The 21,424-nt window shown below is 39.0% G+C and overlaps 1 protein-coding gene across 3 annotated transcripts in view; it reads right to left on the bottom strand.

The window, feature by feature from the left end:
* LOC144209474 (cadherin-18) overlaps positions 1-21,424 on the bottom strand; it is a 91,853-nt gene that overhangs the window by 7,882 nt on the left and 62,547 nt on the right. For 2 of the 3 annotated variants that reach the window (XM_077735804.1, XM_077735803.1), the window contains 5 exons: positions 20,230-20,366; positions 18,483-18,607; positions 17,909-18,026; positions 4,733-4,984; positions 1,486-2,245 (listed from right to left, as the gene is read on the bottom strand). In XM_077735804.1, the coding sequence (XP_077591930.1) occupies positions 1,746-2,245; positions 4,733-4,984; positions 17,909-18,026; positions 18,483-18,607; positions 20,230-20,366 (1,132 nt within the window). In that variant the 3' untranslated portion in view covers positions 1,486-1,745. Of the gene's footprint in view, positions 1-1,485; positions 2,246-4,732; positions 4,985-17,908; positions 18,027-18,482; positions 18,608-20,229; positions 20,367-21,424 lie in introns of those variants that run through there. The other variant, XR_013329142.1, reaches the window with a different exon arrangement.

Here is a 21,424-nt window from a genome sequence, read left to right as displayed (position 1 = left end):
AAATTATCGTAATATGTACGCAAATAGCCGCAAAATGAACGCAAATGGCAGCAAAATGAACACAAATCACCACAACATGAACGCAAAGAGCCATAATATGTACGCAAAAGGCGCAACATGAACGCAAATGGCCACAAAATTAATGCAAATAACTATAATATGTACGCTAATAGGCGCAAGGAGAACGCAAATCAGTGCCACATGAACGCAAATAGCCACAACATGAACACAAGAGCCACAACATGAATGCAAAAAGCTCCAACATGAATGCAAAAGCCACAACATGAACGCAAATAGCCACAAAATGAATTCAAATAATCGTAATATGTACGCAAATAGGCGCAAGATGAACGCAAATAAGTGCCACATGAACGCAAATAGCCGCAAAATGAACGCAAATCACCGCAAAATGAACACAAATAGCAGCAAAATGAACACAAATAGCCAAAAGATGAACACAAATAGCCATAATATGTACGCAAAAGGTGAAACATGAACGCAAATAGCCACTAAATTAATGCAAATAATTGTAATGTGTACGCAAATAGGCGCAAGATAAACGCAAATGACTGCCACATGAACGCAAAAAGATACAACATGAACACAAAAGCCACAACATGAAGTCAAATAGATGCAACATGAACGCAAATAGCTGCAAAATGAACGCAAATCACCACAACATGAACGCAAATAGCCATAATATGTACGCAAAATCCACAACATAAATGCAAATAGCCACAAAATGAACACAAATAGCCACAACATAAATGCAAATAGCTGTAAAATAAAAGCAAATCATCCACTAGTTCTGCTGGCAAAGTACCAAAATAGTCCAAATATTAATATTCATCAGTCCATAGTTAGACTTCAACAAAAAACCTCAAAAATATAGTTGAGTTTAGGTTTTACCTCCATTTTTTTTAAAGCGTAAACATCTGAAAAAGCATCCTTGTAATTAAGGGATTATAATTTTTTGATGATAAACCAACAAACCCACCAACTGAAATCTGTTAATCTGTTCTTCCACTCATTCTCAAGATTAGAAGTCCAATCCAATTTGAAGTGGGAGGCCTGGCAGCAAAATCTAAATAACTTCCAATTCCATGACAGAAAACCAACAAAATTTGAGAATCACTACTTTTGTCAACCAGACAAAAAACATGAAAAATCCACTTTTGGCTCAAATTGGACTAAAAATTAAGTCATAAAATGATGGATTTCCATTGTTAAAATAAAAATGAACTCCACCGAATAAGCACCATCTTCCAAATCCTCATCTCAAAGCCTTTGATCGGTCGCCACCAGTCCGCTTAGCCCGCCATTCGTCCGCTTGGCCAACCTTTACCGCCCCGCGGGGTGCCGTTACATCCATCCGGCGCAATATTCCCGCCATAAACCTCCGCCCGGGCTGTAATAAAACGCCTCCTTAATTAACTCGTACACGAAGACGACTCCAGACTATCAAGAAATCAAACCGGCATCCTCTGACGTCATATCCACCCACGTGGAAATCGCAAATTTTATTAAGCGATAAAAAATATACACAAGGAAAATATCCCTTTCATTTTTCCCCATAGCCTCGTTCTTCCCGCTTAAAATCTCATTCTTTGTCTTCGTTCCGCTCCGGCACCCCCAAAAACCAAAAAAATCTTGAAACTCTTTAGTTCCGAAGGTAAAAAGCGCCATTTGGCGGCCATGGCGGATCCGTTAGTGGAGGTGGGTGGAGCCAAAATTGTTTTTAAAGGTTAAGTCTCGGCGTAGATTTCCGCCAATTTACGAAACTGCGGTCCCCAATCGTCCAGGTAGGGGGAGTCTGTGAGCGCTCCCGTCCCGGGGGAGTCCAAGGGACTGACTGACCCCGCCGGCGACCCTTGACCTTCGTAGGCGTAGGTCTGCAGGGAGTCGTACGGCGGTCCGCCGGAATCCGCGTCGGCCTCGAGGAGTCTCCGGTGGATGAACTCGCGGACATCTGTTTCGTCCGCCGCCGGTGGGGGCGGAGCCAAGGTGGGGGAGGGGCTCCGCCGACCCCCGCGGGAACGTCCTGCTTCGGGTCGTACGTCCCGGCGGAATTTGAGCTCTTCGGCGGCGGCGGGGTTGCGAAGGGCGATGATGTCGAAGGCTTCCGTGTCTTCTTCGCCGCCGCCTTCGTCGTCGTACGTCACCACGTTTTCGCGGACGTCCTCCTCGGAGATGATTAGGGGTTCTTTCTTGCTTCGTCTCAGGGTGACGAAGAGGACCACGATGGCTGCCGATTGGATGAAGCAAAACAACAAAGTTTGCTCCCTCGAGTTCAGTTTTTCATTAAATGTTAGTATAAAACTAACATATTTTGGGTAGCACTTTGTGGGTAATGTGTAGCAGTGATTCAATCTCGCATTTACTTCTTTACTCTATACCAGGGGTTGGGAACCTTTTTGAAAGAGAGAGCCATAAACAATTCCTATTTTCAAATGTTATTACTTTACGAGACATACTTACTATTTAAAAGTCAAAATATATGACATTTTGCAGTTAGTTTATCACTTTTAAAGTACTTTTGATAGTTTATACCAGGCAGGGGTGGTTTTGCAGAGGTGAAAAAGGCACATATATAGGTGAAAAAGTTGAATGGATGGGGGTTGGGATGGTGTGGGGAGGTGGGAGCATTATTTTTGCCAACAAGCATTGACCAGCATTGACTGAGTGAGCTGACTTACAAACTTGAAGAGATGGGGGTTGGGCAAGAGAAGCAGGTGATGCCAATCCACTGATTGCACTCGCAGGACACTTAGTATTGAGGGAACTTTTGCCCTTTCTGAAAGCCAACATTTTGTGGAATAGTTTGAAAGTCTTATAGGATGTTATGCCTCTATATTAAATCAAAAGCCTCTATTGTCATCATTACACAGCTGTGTAGAATGAAATAAGTGAAATATAATTCAACAAAGGTGCTCTTAAATGAGTCAAAATGGTTAAAAGTCTGCAATTTGATGGCCCATGTCTGATATAGGTTGAAAGAAAAAGTCTTGAATTGGCTCTTGACAGTTTATAGCAGGCAGATTTTTGTTTTGCAAGCCATTGGTTCTGGCATAGGAAAGAAGGTTGAAACAACGGGGGTTGGGCCACTGTGGGTAAGGAGGGGGGAGCTTTTGGTTCAAGAAATCTGGCCGGGATCGTCCGAGCTGACAAACTTGAAGCAACGGGGGTTGGGCTGCAAAAAGCAGCTGATGCCAATCCACTGATTGTACTGGTGACACTCTAGTATTGTGGAAACTTTTGGACTTCATGAAAAGCTACAATTTCTTGAATAGTTTGAAATGACAGCCTTTGCACTTGTTCAACCCTGGGCTTGCATGGATTTTCCCCGAGTACTCCGGGTTCCCCCCAAAAATACATATGAAGAGCCAGCTGGAATAGGCTCCAGCATCCCCTGCAGCCTTTGTGAAGATTTTTCAGAAAATTAATGACTAAAGACACATTGAAAAACATGTTTTCTCCACCCAATTTTAAGTGAAGAATGATTTTGAGCATATTTTTTTCGTTAATCCCCATCGATTCATTGTTGGAACAGCCTTGTTTTTTTTGACAGGTGCTATATAAATCCAAGATGGCTTTCAGGCTATTGTTCATTATGAAACGGGTTGGTTTCTGCCCTCCGCCGAGGGAACCAATGCGTCACGTAAACAATCTTTTCGCCGCGCCGCTACTTTTTTTTTGTAAAGAACTCCCTCTACTCGCCCACTGGCTAATCCGGCTCGTCAAAATCAAAAGCCCACTCTCAGAATAGATCCTTTTTGGGTTTTTTTTTTTTGCTAAATGACAGATAAGAGGCGTCACAACAAAGGACAAACAACAGATTTCATTTAGGAGCGTTTCTGATGCCGCCATACCGCCGTGTGTTGATAAGAAACGCTTGAAAATGACGAAACGCTTGTACAGGGATGAAATGAGTTGGAAAAAATGGAAATAGAAATGTCATTAGAATTGAGAAAAATGGAGTCTAATTGCACTTTTTGCCATAATAAGATTGGCTATCAGATTAATATCTTATATTACTATTTTTCATTTGTTTATATAGGTCTAATCCATAGTTCTTCTAGGGTAATATTCTTTATTTATTTAGATTATTACATTAAATTGTTGATTATGTATCCTTGTACATCTATGTATGTATATGTATATATAAATTTATATTTCAGCAACACTAATTTATTTCTATAATATATATATATATATATATATTTATTCTTTTGTTTATTTATATATTTATTTATAGTTATTTACATATTTATTTATTAATTTTTATATATTTATTTATAAATTTATTTATATATTTATTTATAAATTTATTTATATATTTATTTATAAATTTATTTATATATTTATTTATAAATTTATTTATATATTTATTTATAGGTTTATTTATATATATATTTATTTGTATATATCTATTATATATATTTATTTATATATGTATGTATCTATTTATTTATCTTTATTTTTATTTATTTAATAATGTATGTATTACCTATTTGTGTATTTATATTTGTATTTACTTATTAGTTTATGTATTACTTATTCATTTATGCCTAAAATGTGTTAAATTGTTCTAAATGATTATTCAATATAATTTTAATTCATATTTTGAAACTAAAAACTGGACAAATCAACATTTTCTTCATATTTTAAATTTAAAAAAGGGTAATTACCCGGAAATAACCACCACCCCCCCCTAAATTTTCGGGTAACTCACCCAACAAGATGACGACACACAGCAAGATGGCGACGAGGGCGCCGGTGCTGAGGCCGGCCGAGGAGAGGAATGCCTCGCCCTGGCAGGCGCGGATCTTGCCATGGCGCTGGCACGGGCACACCCGCAACGTGAGGGTGCTGGTGCCGCTCAGGGACGGTTCGCCGCCGTCCCACACCGTCACGGGCAAGTGGTACAACTCTTGCGTCAGGCGGTTGAAGCGGCGCCGCCGGGCTACCACGCTTGCCGTGCTATCTGCAAAAGCATAAAGGGTTCTTACAATCAACCTGTAGGTGAACCAGTGGTCGCCACGTGCGACTCGCGATTTTAAGATAGATGGTTAGATTCCTGGTTTGGGACTTTCTGTGTGGAGTTTGGGTTTTCTCCGGGGATTCCGGTTTCCTCCTGCATCTCCAAAACAATCATGCTAGGCTAATTTAGCACTCTAGCATGCCCTTTGTGCCCTGTAATTGGCAGTACTCGGACGTTTGGTCGCCGGACGTTTGGTCGCAAGGACATTTGGTCGCAAGGATGTTTGGTCGCAAGGACATTTGGTCGCGAGGATGTTTGGTCGCGAGGATGTTTGGTCGCAAGGACATTTGGTCGCAAGGATGTTTGGTCGCAAGGACATTTGGTCGCGAGGATGTTTGGTCGCGAGGATGTTTGGTTGCGAGGACGTTTGGTCGCGAGGACGTTTGGTCCCCCGGACGTTAGGTCGCCAATTCAGCGTGTCCCCCACCTGAAGCCCCAGGTCAGCTATGTTAGGCTCCAGCACCCCCAGGCTTGTAACAAGAATATCATGATAAACCCAATTTTCTATTTTAACTAAAACAAATATAGTAATATATATTTGTAGTTTTATGGTTGTTTTTTTTGTCAAAATGGGGATGTCGAAATTGTTACAAATCTAATTTACCATAAATTCTGAATTTAAATGAAATATAACATTTAAAAAATAGATAAATATATTTTCAAAATTTAAAAAAGGAACAATATTTTAGCCTAAAACTACCTTCCCATGCATATTTTGTGGATATGAAAAGAAACCAAATACCCGGTGAGAACCCACACATAGGCCTGGGAAGACCATTCAAATGCCACAAAAACCAAGAACCAGCCCAGCATCGAGCCCTCGAACCTAGAACATTGAGACCGAAGCACAAACCACTCCACCACCGCGCCACCTGAATCGATACAAATGTGATCTTTTGTTACCCGCTGTAAAACAAGCCGCTATGAGTCAGAAAACTTATATAACCACGCCGCGTATTTCCATTTACGGCCGAGAACACACAACCCTCGCACGTATAAAACTTTTGATGGGCGCATCTGGCCTCCGCCATTGAACACCACCCTATAAAACATGGCGATTGTTTAGCTAGCGCCATGTTTTGCAAGGCACTCGTGAGCCACGGCGAGCTAGCGCGGGACGATAACGGCGCCTCTCGGTCCGAAGGTGTTAAAACAAGTGTTAAAGTCGCGGCGTGAGGTGGGCGCCGCCAGACGGAAAAAATATACTCCCAAGACACCTTGGATTCAGAGAGCGCAGTGAAGTGGACGGAGTACTTTTTTCCTCGCCTAGGAGGCGCCGAAGCGGACATTAAAGCGCGGTAGGAACACGACGGCCTCCCCCGCGGGGGGGACGCTCGAGTTCGTTGGATAAAAATATCACACACGCTCGGTAGAGGCTAATCAGGTTAGCGGCGAGCTAGTTCTAACGACTTGTACGTATGTGGGAAAACATTGACAATTTTCTACTTGTAGTCAAATTAGAGTTATGTCTATGTAAAAATTGACTATTTGGGTATATATTAGTGAGCCTTTATTATGCCCCGCCCCCCAAAAAATGTTGCCAAACTTTTGCTAGCGAGCAATTACTAGTTATAATTAATCAGAGTAACAAATGGGATTGTTTTGTTCTGCGTGGTTAAAGTGTGTTTATGTTTGGTTCATATTTTTCAATTGTTTTGGGACATTATGATTTTTTAATGTTTTTTTTAAGAGGGTAAGAATACAGACAGAAAAATACATTTTAGACATAAATAAATAGATAATAACTAGGTTAATGAATAAATATATATATTATTATTTTTGGACTTTAAAGTAAAGCTTTAAATCTCATTAAATGTATGATATTGCTAATAAATGCTATAATTTCAATAAATTTGGTGTATATTTGTTTATTTCTTAGTATTTTATACTACTTGAAGTATCTTAAATTTGGAATGATGTTATTATTCGGCAATTTTTTTATGATTTATCACCATTGGACTAATTTAATCTAATCTAATCCACTACAATTTAACACACTGCCTTTATTGGTAATACAGTTCTACTCTACTCTAATCTAATATAACCTAACCTTACCTAACCTTACCTAACCTTACCTAACCTTACCTAACCTTACCTAACCTTACCTAACCTTACCTAACCTTACCTAACCTTACCTAACCTTACCTAACCTTACCTAACCTTACCTAACCTTACCTAACCTTACCTAACCTTACCTAACCTTACCTAACCTTACCTAACCTTACCTAACCTTACCTAACCTTACCTAACCTTACCTAACCTTACCCAACTTTACCCAACCTTACCCAACCTTAACTAACCTTACCTAACCTTACCTAACCTTACCTAACCTTACCTCACCTTACTTCACCTTACCTCACCTTACCTCACCTTACCTCACCTTACCTCACCTTACCTCACCTTACCTCACCTTACCTCACCTTACCTCACTTTACCCAACCTTACCTAACCTTACTTTACCTAACCTTACCCAAGCTAATTTAACCTAACCTAATCTAATATAATCTAGACGTCCCTCCAAGTCAAAATTAGATATCTACCTTAAATCCACCATTTTCAAAATATAAATATATATTCACAATTTTAATCTGTTCATATAAGAACATATCTTTTTTGAGTCAGGTGGTCCGTAACGTCTAAAGAATACCGCCATCACAACATGCCTCCCGTCCTAATCGTGTACGCGTACCTAGCGGGATACGCATCAAAAGCCTTCCATTTTGTCTTGTTAACCGCCCAAGACGGCAACATTTTGTCGGCGGCAAACGACGGGCCCGGCTAGCCCTTATGGCGCCGATCGGAGGCGTTAAAAGCCGGTGTGAATGACAGGGAGGCTAATTAAAGGTAGCGCCCGTCACGGGGTTTGACAGCACTTCCTGGCGGCCGGCTGATCAACCGCCATGCCAGAGTGCCTTTTAGCAGGCGCGGCGGGCGGGCGGGCGGGAAAGGGATAGCGGCAGAAATCAATTGATCTATTTATGCGCAGGTGGCTTATGCAAAGATCATCGGCCCCTTTCTGTCGTCGTCTGAAAGGGAAATGCCACGGCGGAGTGACACACAAAAGGGAACAAAGTGGCCGACGTTATTGCAGAAGTTAGCGCAAGACTTGAAATAGATTTTTACTTTTACAGACTCAAAGAAGAATAGGTCAAAGGTTAGTAGCACTCCCCTCGGTACAATCTCCCTTCCAGACAGAAATCGGGGGGGGGGAATTATTGAGGCAGAACAGAGTCGACCAAAGGCAGACTTTTAAAGCAGGAACAGGCTTATTTATTTAGATATTTATTTGGATATTAATTTTGATATTTAATGAGATATAATTAGATATTTAATGAGATATAATTAGATATTTAATGAGATGTAATTAGATATTTAATGAGATATAATTAGATATTTAATGGGATATAATTGGATATTTGATGAGATATAATTCGATATTCATTGAGGTATATTAGGATATTTAATGAGATATAATTATATATTTAATGAGATATAATTATATATTTAATGAGATATAATTAGATATTTAATGAGATATAATTAGATATTTATTTAGATATTATTTAGATATTTATTTAGATATTTATTTTGATATTTATTGAGATATATTTAGATATTTATTGAGATGTATTTAGATATTTATGTAGATATTTATTTAGATATATTTAGATATTTATTTAGATATTTAGATATTTATTTGGATTTATTTGGATATTATTTAGATATTTAATTGTATATTTATTTATATGTTTATGTAGATATGTTTGGATATATTTAGATATATTTAGATATATTTAGATATATTTAGATATATTTAGATATATTTAGATATATTTAGATATTGATTTAAATATTTAGATATTTATTTAAATATTTATTTAGATATTATTTATATATTTATTTAGACATTTATTTATATATTTATTTAGACATTTATTTCTGTATTTATAAAATGCCTTGCCTTGCTTAGAGTGCTTTCTCACATAAATTCCCGTACATTTGCCACATGGGCAAGTTAGTCAGGCTTTAATGGCGTCCCATTCGCCGACAGCGTTTGACCCGCGTTTTGTCGGTGCGATGCTGACATTTAGGAGAGCGGGACGGCGCCTCTTAATGGCTTCGCTTAAAAGTCAACTTTGCTAACGCGACTGAAAATGAATGACAGGCACAATTATAGATAAACTGGTGATATGTTCACTGACAGGCAAGACGAGTTGGAAATTTCAGATTTGGTTACTAAAATGACGTAAAGGTGAGGTCTTGATTTTTGGGACCAGAACTCAACAACACAAGACCAAGACCGGGATATGACTTTTGAGCTTGTTCAGGTCTTGATAACCAAAAAGCCTCACTTGGGTACCCATTGCGGGAGTCCACTGACCTGGTCTGAGTATTTCTCAGTTCCCACTTAACAAGAAACCTTATCAGAACTTGATTTAGGTCTGGTTGTGTCTCAGGTATGTCTTGGTTTCAGTTTTTGCCAAGTCTTGGTCTCATTTTATCTGGATCTTCTCTATGTATCAATGCCCAAAAGTCTCAAAAGTCTTGGTTTCTGTTTTTTAACCAAGTCTTGGTCTGATTTTATCTCGATCTGGTCTATGTCCCAATGCCCAAAAGTCTCTAAAGTCTTAGTTTCTCTTTTTGACAAGTCTTGATCTCATTTTATCTCGATCTTGTCCATGTCTCAATGCCAGAAAGTCTTGGTTTCAGCTTTTTAGCCAAGTCTTGGTCTCATTTTATCTCAGTCTTGTCTATATACCAATGCCCAAAAGTCTTGATTTCTGTTTCTGCCAGGTCTTGGTCTCATTTTATTCCGATCTGGTCTAAGTCTCAATGCCCAAAAGTCTCTAAAGTCTTGGTTTCTGTTTTTTTGCCAAGTCTTGGTCTCATTTTATCTCAGTCTTGTCTATATATCAATACACAAAAGTCTTGGTTTCAGTTTTTGCAAAAGTCTTGGTCTCATTTTATCCCGATCTTGTCTGTCTCAATGCCAAAAGTCTTGGTTTCCGTTTTTTAGCCAAGTTTTGGTCTCATTTTATCTGGATCTCGTCTATGTAACAATATCCAAAAGTCTCAAAAGTCTTGGTTTCTGTTTTTGCCAAGTCTTGGTCTCATTTTATCTAGATCATGTCTATGTCTCAATGCCCAAAACTCTTAGTTTCAGTTTTTTTTAGCCAAGTCTTGGTCTCATTTCACCTCAGTCTTGGTCTTGGCTATGTCTCAACTCCCAAAACTCTCAATTTGCTTCCTCTTTTTGCCAAGCCTTGGCCTCATCTTATCCCAGTCTTGATCTTATCCATGCTACCAAAAGCTTGTCCTCATCTTGTTAACTCCTGTTCCCAAGCACTTCTTAGTCTTCAATACTTTGTCATCAAGCACAATACTAATAACAGCTATTAACATATCTATTTAATTTATTTTTAGCCTGTTTTCTAATGCCTAACCTTCCCCACCAGTCAGATTCCAACCAACACAGCAACAAACCCACCCGAAACCTACCCACTGCATTCATTCAAAACACAGCGACCTATCTACCAGCTTCAAGAGCCCCCCTGCTCCGTCTATCTCATCCTTGGCCCTCGCTCCCACTTGAATGGAATTCACCCCGACAGTCGCTAGGCGTAATCCCGCTGACGGTGGCACAAACAAGCGTGAAAAAAGAAAACTCCAACAACTCGGCAAAAGGAGGTCATGAGAGATTTAGCGGTGTGAATGACTGCGAGGGATTTTTTTTTCTTCCGACAGTCGCTCCACAACACAGCTTCTCTTTCATTTTTTAATATTTTTTTTCATATTAGGGCGAACATTGGTGGCCCGCCATATAAGAAACAGAAAAGAATGGTCGCTCTTAGCGTGAGAAGAGCTTACTTTAATTACTAGACGGCAGTTGTCGACGGCGTGCCGCATTGTGTTGCCGCGGAGGAATTCTAATCCACGGAGGCGGACCACTCTAAGGCTCAAACGCTGTCTTTTTTAGCGCCAACGCCGAGACGGCGGCTTAACGCTAAGAACACGGCTGGCGTTTGACATCTTTGGACAAACTACACTGGGCTTTCCAAGGTAAGAGATGGGGGTTAGGACTTTAAAGGTTTTTGAATAATTCCTTCTGTCTGTGTGGTATCATCTAAGGAGACTTTGGAGATAGTGGATCAGGCGGTCCAGAAGACTTTTGGAATCGCTAGTTCTAATAGCCGCAATTAATTACAGGACAGCGGTGCTTGGACGTTTGGTCGCCGGTCAAATGGTGACAGAGCGTTTACAGCTCTCAAAATTATATTCATGAAAGAGTTTAATATCTAAGAGAGAGAGATTCATATCTAAGAGAGAGTTTAATATCTAAGTAATGTTTAATACCTAAGTACTTTTTAACATCTATGTACTATAGAAAATAGTACATAGATATTTAGATATTACACTCTCATGAATATAATTTTGAGAGCTGGTTTCAACAGTACTTAAATATTAAACAGTACTTAGATATTGAATAATACTTAGATATTAAAGAGTACTTAGATATTAAAGAGTACTTAGATATTAAAGAGTACTTAGATATAAAACAGTACTTAGATATTAAAAAGTACTTAGAGATTAAACAGTACTTAGATATCAAATAGTACTTAGATATCAAATAGTACTTAGATATGAAACAGTACTTAGATATGAAACAGTACTTAGATATTAAACAGTACTTAGATATCAAATAGTACTTAGATATGAAACAGTACTTAGATATGAAACAGTACTTGGATATTAAACTCTCTCTCTTAGATATTAAACTCTCTCTTATGAATATAATTTTGAGAGTTGGTTTCAACAGTAAACTCTCTGTCACCAAAAGACCGGCGACCAAACGTCCGGTCACGCAGGACATCCAATAGGCCTCACAGCTCTTGGGTTCGAATCCAGACCGGTCTACTACCTGTATGGAGTTTCCATGTTCTCCATGGGACTGCATGTATTTTCTCCAGGTACCCCAGTTCCCTCCCACATTCCAAAAAACTGATTGGACACTCTAAATTGCCCTGAACTATGGATCCCGCCCCCTTGCCTCTGGCCTGAAGTCCGCTGGGCTAGGCTCCAGCTCCCCCCTGCAACACTAGTGAGGCTAAAGTAGTTCAGAAAATGATTGAATGAATGAATGTTTGATCAGAAAAAAAGTGTATTCAATTTTGATGCTTCAATTCATCTTTGAATGAGTTTCTTGTCTTTAGATGTATTGATTCGACTGCCTTTGTCAATGTGATATAATACTCGGCTCCATTTTGAGACCCCCCCGCGAGCCTTGTCAATCCGTTAAGAAATATAATACAAAAAAAACATAAAAAAGAATGATGATCGCATTTAAAAGAATGACTAACAACTGTCGTGCTTGTTAGGAGGGAGTGTTTTGTTGGGATTGTTTATGTTTAGCGCCGCAGTCGTGGAGTCAATACTCGTGTAGAGCTCCGGTAAACAAGGCTCGTTATAGATTAAGCCTCAATGCTGAATTGTCTTGCAATATGTTATTCTGCCAAACCACGTCTTGTTGGAGGGTTTCCGGAAAAAACAACAACCCAACAACGGCACTCCTAAAAGTCTTGAATTAAATTATCCGGGTTATGCTATCATTCTTGTGTAAATATCATGCTAATGAGCCATGAGGGGTGGCTCATCATGATGCTAGCAGATATAGCTTATGGACCAATTACTGTTAAGGTGCATTGTGGGTGCTTAGTTTGTAAAAAATGCTCAATATTATGTGTATAGTATGTATGGTTAAATTTACGTTAAATGTAAAGTTTGTTATGTTGGGTAGTATCATAAAAATGGAGCCGGCGTTAGCCGCTAGCATCTGTCTCGAAAGCTAAGAATGCCATACAGTACTGTACATAATTATATCATATTTTATTACAGATCTTAACCACTATTTATGAGCTACTTTGTGAAAAAATCTATTTAAAATCTAACGTTAATCTCATTTAATCTATCATCCTATTTTTATTTTTTCAGAGGATGCAAACAGATTAAATTGTTTTCAATTATTGAATTAAGTGAATTTACATATGAGCTCCAGGCGACCAAACGTCCGGTCGACCAAACGTCCAGTCGACCAAACGTCCAGTCGACCAAACGCCCAGTCGACCAAACGCCCAGTCGACCAAACGCCCAGTCGACCAAACTTCCAGTCGACCAAACTTCCAGTCGACCAAACAACCAGTCGACCAAACGTCCAGTCGACCAAACGTCCAGTCGACCAAACGTCCAGTCGACCAAACGTCCGGTCGACCAATCATCCGGTCGACCAAACGTCCGGTCGACCAAACATCCAGCAAACTAATCGTCCGTTCTACCAAATGTCCGGTCGACCAAACGTCCGGTCGACCAAACGTCCGGTCGACCAAACGTCCAGTCGACCAAACGTCCAGTCGACCAAACGTCCAGTCGACCAAACGTCCAGTCGACCAAACGTCCAGTCGACCAAACGTCCAGTCGACCAAACGTCCAGTCGACCAAACGTCCAGTCGACCAAACGTCCAGTCGACCAAACGTCCAGTCGACCAAACGTCCAGTCGACCAAACGTCCAGTCGACCAAACGTCCGGTCGACCAATCATCCGGTCGACCAAACGTCCGGTCGACCAAACATCCAGCAAACCAATCGTCCGTTCTACCAAATGTCCGGTCGACCAAACGTCCGGTCGACCAGACGTCCAGTCGACCAAACGTCCAGTCGACCAAACGTCCAGTCGACCAAACGTCCAGTCGACCAAACGTCCAGTCGACCAAACGTCCAGTCGACCAAACGTCCAGTCGACCAAACGTCCAGTCGACCAAACGTCCAGTCGACCAAACGTCCAGTCGACCAAACGTCCAGTCGACCAAGCGTCCAGTCGACCAAACGTCCAGTCGACCAAACGTCCAGTCAAAATGAGCTCGGGTCATTGAGCTCATATTTCAAGGTATTACAGGAGTTGATTTAAATTAATTTATTAATAGAGAGAACGCAAAATAAGAGATGGAATAGAATTTGTTCCCAAGCCAGCTTGTGGAGTTGTGGCGTCCAATCATAAAGATTTAAAATTAGTCTTGAGTGACATGTGATCTTATTTGTGAGAAGAAGCATCGTTCTTCTGCCAAACTACTTCTTACTTCCAGCACAAACTATTCAAGGCAGCCAACGGGGAAGGATGCCATATTTGGATGGAATACTAAATACATTGGAAATTAAATTAACAGAATATATATTGGGGTCATGTTTTTTCATCTTTTTTTAATTCCTGTACTTTCCAGTTTTAAAACAGATGACTAATCCTCAAGTTCAATTTATTCATGTTTTTTTCCTTCTTTAACCCACCCACAGTCTGTTATGATATTTTATTATATATATATATATATTTTTTATAGCTATAGTTACCAGCAGAAAAACTGTCTGTCAGTTTACTATTATTACCTTAACATATGTTCATTCTTGGTTGATAAGCGTATAAAAAACTAGTTAAACTCAATTTCTTTAACTGTTCCCGTTATATTCTTTGAGCATTTCAACTTCCAGGCCCAAAAATACACCCAAAAATAATAAAAAAACATGTTTACCGATCCTTCTCTATACTTGTTTCAATCTCTTTTTTAATCTATAAATCATAAACAAGAACACAAACCAGCTCAATCCATCTTTAGTCCCGCAAAAGTGACTGTTACACCCACATTAACAAGGGCTGGCTCTAGAGGTGAATGTGTAGTTCCCTATAAGTATTAAACAGTACTTAGATATTTAATAGTACTGAGATATTAAACAGTACTTAGATATTAAACAGTACTTAGATATTAAACAGTACTTAGATATTAAACAGTACTTAGATATTAAACAGTTCTTAGATTTTAAATAGTACTTAGATTTTAAACAGTACTTAGATTTTAAACAGTACTTAGATATTAAACAGTACTAAGATATTTAACAGTACACAGATTTTAAACAGTACATAGATAATAAACAGTACTTAGATATTAAGCAGTACTTAGATATTAAACAGTACTTAGATATTAGGCAGTACTTAGATATTAAACAGTAGTACTTAGATATTAAACAGTACGTAGATATTAAACAGTACTTAGATATTAAACTCTCTCTATTAGATATTAAACTCTCTATAATATATATAATAGAATATAATTTTGAGAGCTGGCTTCAACAGTAAACTCTCTGTCACCATTTGACCAGAGACCAAAAGACCGGCGACCAAATGTCCGAGCACCCTTAAAGCCTGGCTAGATTATTAAAAAAAAACAAAATTGCCATCACAACACTGTCTAAAACAGTGCTAGGCCTACGTGTATAATATATGTCATGGTTTATCTTCAACCTACACAAGGGACTAAAGTTAGAAATTAGCCCTTGGCAACAATCTTACACAAATATGATCATTAACATGAATATAAATATCTTCATTAATATGGTCTGTCCCTTATAAAACAAACTCAAACTCAAGCAACTTGATATGAGACTCTAAAGCGTCCAAACCGGGACGACTCAGCGCTTATTAGAAGGCGGCCCGATGCTATCCCGCGGCTTTTATTAGGGGGTTCAATAGCTTCGGTGATGGCAGTGTTTTAGTGGGTCCCGGGTTGAGGACAAACACAAGGCATTTATTATCCGAGCGGCGTCCCGAGTCGCACATCTTTGATTTGATTTACCTTGCGGTGAATTGCAAAGTCACCCGTGCTATTTTGGTCCTCCATTTTTACTCGGCTAATATGTCCGGCGAGGACGGCGGCGCTACCATGCTTTAATGTCACCTCCAACTAAAAGACTCTTCTTCTTCTTCGTAAAAACAACATTAGTCGCTATTTGCGCTCCTCTTTAAAACAAATCGAGCAAATAAATACAACATGGCTCCTAAAACTGAGAGCAAATGGTCATAAAATAAATAAAGTGGCTAAGACAAGGAGCGTAAATGCTAAATGTGCTAAATACAAATTACGGTGCGGTGAAAAGTCATAATATCGTGTTGTAAATACGAATCAACTCGGCGGCTAACGGTTTTAAAGGTCAAATTAGGGCAAGTAGAACAACAAAAAGTGGATACATTTACATTTTTAATAATAAATGAATGGTGGAAACAAAACAAAAAAATAGAACATTTATATTGACTACTTTTTTGATCAAATTAAAATATTCTAAATATTTTAATAAAAGTGTATGTGAAAGGAAATACTATTATATCATTATTTGGAATATTAAATAATTGATCATATAAAGTATAATTCATACTAATATCCATATTTGGTATATATATTTAACATTGATAATTTGGACATTGATTACTTTTTTGATCAAATTAAAATATTCTAAATATTTGAATAAAAGTGTATGTGAAGGAAAATACTATTATACCATTATGTGGAATATTAAATAATTATTAATTTAAAAATTAATTCATACAAATATACATATTAGTTATATAAATTTAACATATATATTAAAAAATATTAAAAATTATGTCCTATAACATATTTAGTTCACAGTACAATAAACTATACAGAAAAAAATAAAAATGAATTAAAACAACAATTAAATATCAAATTTGAAAGAAATACGAACTATTCGCAAGATTGTGTCCGAATACTAGTTAAAAATGGATTGGTCGCGGTTGGAGTGGACACGAATCGGACGTCCAGTGGAGTTACAAAAGCACGGATAGCCGCGGCGCATCCTCGACCGAGGTACTCGGCAGAGAGGGTTGCTACGGCAACAGTTTCCGTGGGCCGTTCCAGGGGAGAGCGCCGCTAATCCGTTTGATAAGTACGCATTTTGCGCTTTGCAATCGTCGGCCCAAACACGGAGGCGGAGCTCCTTCCTTGGCATTGCGACCAATTGGACAGACAATTATAAAAACATCCTCTTCAAATAAAGCACTGTATTGTATTTTGTTTGGGTTTGTTTAGGTCCAAACTATTACTACCGCAACACTTTAACGTTTTTAAGTACGAAATTATTTCATGTACGTTTTTTATAGACTCAGTCTAACCAGAAACATGAAAGAATGACATTTAAAATATATTTTCTGTTCAATAAAGATAGAAAAATTTAAATTTCAACAGTTTAGTGGCCATATAACGTATTTTTCAGACTATAAGTCGCAATATTTTTTTTCATAGTTTGGCAAGGTCTGCGATTTTTTGTTGTTTTTTGTGGACCACCCCAAATTTTGTTTTTTAAAAGATTATTTAAGGCTACAGTTATCTAAAAGCCTTATGCTAGCAAATATTATTATTCTTACTTGAACATAAGTATGTTTGTTTTTGGTTTTTGATCAAATGAAGAACTGCCCTCCTAATATTTGTATATATATATATATATATATATATATATATATATATATATATATATATATATATATATATATATATATATATATATATATATATATATATATATATATATATATATATATATATATATATATATATATATATATATATATATATATATATATATATATATATATATATATTTTAAATTAATCTAATAATTGTGCTTTCATTGGCTGATGCAATTGGGTCCTAAACGATTGGACATCCATCAAAAAATCAGAAAACCAAATCTGGAAAAGTCCATATTACCCATCAATATCGTTTTTACAACCTTTTTTCGACCAAAAAACGCTAACTGAAAGCAATGCTAACTTAAAAAATGCTATCATAAGAAATACCATCATAAGAAATACCATCATAAGAAATACTATCATAAGAAATACCATCATAAGAAAAACTAACATAAGAAATACTACCATAAGAAATACTACCATAAGAAATGCTACCATAAGAAATGCTACCATAAGAAATGCTACCATAAGAAATGCTAACATAAGCAACAAGCAAATCCAATTACCTTCATTGTCTTTCAGCGTGAAGTTAGGATTGACCGCCATCTCTCCGGACAACGCGAAAGAAAACCTCTGCCCGTTGGCAAAGTCGTCCTTGTCCACGGCGCCGATGGTCTGGATCACCTGTCGTGGATCCGGACAGATAACGAATCATTAGCCCCAACAATCGGCATAACGCGGCACGCCGCGGACCTCCTCGGAGTCGGAGGGTCGGCGTTTCCTTTTAATTGGCGACGGCTCGGGATCGGGTGGCAGCCGCCTCGGGAGAAAAACAAGCTGCCAGTAGAGTTTTTCCCCTTCAAGTGCGAGACGGCTTTTGTTCCTGGGAGTCTCGTCTTTGGACATCTTTCGCTACACTACATCCAATTACGGCTTTTATCATGTGAAAAAAATATGTCATCCTTTTAGATTTCGCCCTACTTTCCACTCATTTATCTCCAGTGATGGGATAGACGTCCAATCCATTGTGAATGGGACAATTGGAGAAAAAAAATGAACCAAAACATTGAGGTTACCCCAGTTATACATTAGCATTAGCGTGGCTGGTAGCCAAGGGAAAGACACAAAAGCTCCGCCCACCTGTCCAGGCCTGGTGCTCTCGCAGACGATGACCTCCTGGTCGGCGTCGGCAACATGAGGCGGATTGTCGTTGACGTCCAACACCTGTACGGTGACCGGGATGTAACTGAGCAGGCCGGGGTTGTCTGTCGACACACACAAAAAAATGCCAGGCAAAAAGGTCAAACTGTGTAATATCTGTTGCTCCGACACCCTCGGCTTTGCTCCTTTGACTTTTGGCTTTCCAGGGATTGCAATTTGTAAACAATAAAAGACAACAACAGGCTAACGATAACAAAAATAAACCACTTAAATGTCATGACAGTGATACCTCTACTTACAAATGTATCTAGGTACGAATTTTTCAGGTTACAAAACATTTTTATATGCAAATGAGGGCCTCAAGATACAAAAAAACAAGATCCAAGTTACAAAATCCGCCCAAAAACTATATACACTTCCTCATATTATATTTAGAAAATATTTTTGCGGATGTATTGATTCTAACTTTCGCATGTCACTACACTCAGGGTAGGGAACCTATGGCTCGTGAGCCACATGTTGCTCTTTTAATGGGTGGATCTGGCTCTTTGCTGATTTATGAACTAAAATATGGAAACCAGATAATACATCTTGCTTTAATTCCCCAAGATGGCGCCGTCATGTAGAAGCCAGTAGCAGTAGTTGTGTCCACTTTTATTTGTTTTTGGTGTTTTACAGCCCCTCTATCTTTTTTTTAATGATATTTTAATATTTCTTGTACATTCCTTTACTTACTTGACTTTGTACTTTATACTTTTGACTTTAATGATAAGTAAGTTAATACTTTAGCCCTTTTTTCTGTTTATGTTTCATTTGTACTGTTAACGGATGCACTTTTTTATATGTATCCTATCTTGTGCTGACCCCGCCCATCTGTCACATTTTTAAAGTCAATGTGGCCCCGCCCAGGCACAAAAAATTGCCCACCCCTTGGCTTAGCGCTTACAAAACAAACTAGCTAGCCATCCCAGGCTAAACGTTATCATCAAGGGAAATCATCTCATAATAAGAACATGGAAATGACTCAGCTTCGATTTTTGTCGCGTTTCCCTTTCCTTGTTTGACTCCACCTGCATTGCCTCTGAAAATCTGCACCGGCGCCCCCTTGTAAACTGTCCCTTTCTTGTCCTTCTTGTCCAACTTGAACTTTCTCATTCAAGAGGAAGATAGCAGTTTTGCTGTTGTAGCGTTTAGCAAAAATTTTCTATCTACGCCTGAGGCGAATTTGACATATTTTCTCTGCTTGTCGACCGGCGTTTTATTGGCCCGCTGGTCTTTCATGAGCGACTCTAGGCGTCCTTGGCCGCCGCATTCGTTGCCGTCTTTGAACGAAGGCGCCGCGCCGCATGCTAATGCAAGACGGCGTAGATAATGGTACATTAGCATTCAGCACCTGTGCCGTTTGCCAAGGGGGGATTGAGCTAATTGTGATTACAAATTAGCCAGGTTACCCGATAGCTAAAGTTAGCGGGGGCTTGCTTTAATTGAATTAATTGTTACTGTATGAAAGGACATTGAACAATTGGGACTAATTTGATTTGGGGAGTTTATTACGGGTTGTGGTTTGGATCTGATATGATTTGAAGACTCGCTAATCAATATGGAAATGATCCTACTTATCTTCAGGAAATGCAATTGTAAATTATACGCTTAAAGTAGCCCGTATTGGAAATATTTACCCGTTTGGCGATGTTATGTACAAAATGTGGGTTGTTTTTTTACTCACCAACCTCCGAGGCCATCACCGTGATGTTATGCCAGGCGGCTTCTTCGCGGTCCAATGGCTGTGTGGTCCTAATCGTGCCGCTGATGTCGTCCATGCGGAAGTAGACAGGCTCCGCCTCCTTTTTCTCCATGTAATACCTGAAAATAGCCATGGTTGAGGTAAAGGAAGGTGGGATAGAGTCGATTTTGCTTATGATGGGACCTAAAGTGGAATTGTTCGGTGTAGACTTCAAATTTTGGTGGAAAACACTGCGCTAGGCTAATGCTAGCATGGGATAGGAAGATTATAAAAGAAGCTAGAGAGAATAAGATTGCAAATCGGAAAGTACATTTCGATTTCAATGGGTTTGATGTGACATAAACCGGAACTATTCGGTATAAGCAGACTTAAACTCTTGGCAACTAAACAGGATTTGTCGAGAAGAGGCTAGGCTAACGCTAGCATGGCACAGAAAGATTATAAAACAAGCTAATAAGAGAATATATTGATAATCGCAAAGTAGATTTCAATTTTGATGGGTTTAATGAGACGTAAACCGGAATTATTCGGTGTATGCAGATTTCAATTCAAAGGATTTGTTGAGAAAATGTGATGCTAGGCTAATGCTAGCACAGGAAGACTATAAAACAAGCTAGTGAGAGAATACATTGAAAATCGGAAAGTAGATTTCAATTTTGATGGGTTTAATATGACATAAACCGGAATTTTTCGGTAATCGCAGACTTCAACGAAACAGGATTTGTCGAGAAAAGGCTAAGCTAACACTAGCATGGCATGGGAAGACTATAAAACAAGCTAGTGAGAGAATACAATCCCAAATTTCGATTTCGATTGTTCTTTGTCTTCTTTTTGTTCCGCTGACAAATGTCACAGCATCACACAAACCGACGGTGAATCGGAACTCCCGCTGTACGTAAAAAAGCCGCGAAATCATCCGAAAGACGGCAAAAAACTTGTCGAAGCGGCACCGCGTCATCTCATTAGCACCTCGCTGTTGTCGCTGAGTGCTGCGTGCGGGTGTCAGGCAAGCAGATACCTGCACACGGTGAAACCCGGGATTAGTCCGCCGCCTGGGGGCCGCCATCCGTCTTTCCCATTTGCGCCGCCACGCGAGCCCGATTTTATGGCGCATACAAATGTGCTAAGCAGTTGTATCGCCGGCGGTCGCTTCACCCGGGAAACAAAGAAATCATTC

The sequence above is a fragment of the Stigmatopora nigra genome, chromosome 16, assembly GCF_051989575.1.
Source record: "Stigmatopora nigra isolate UIUO_SnigA chromosome 16, RoL_Snig_1.1, whole genome shotgun sequence".
Taxonomy (NCBI): domain Eukaryota; kingdom Metazoa; phylum Chordata; class Actinopteri; order Syngnathiformes; family Syngnathidae; genus Stigmatopora; species Stigmatopora nigra.
The sequence above is the reverse complement of the archived record's forward strand: the minus strand, read 5'-3'. Positions and strand labels throughout refer to the sequence as shown.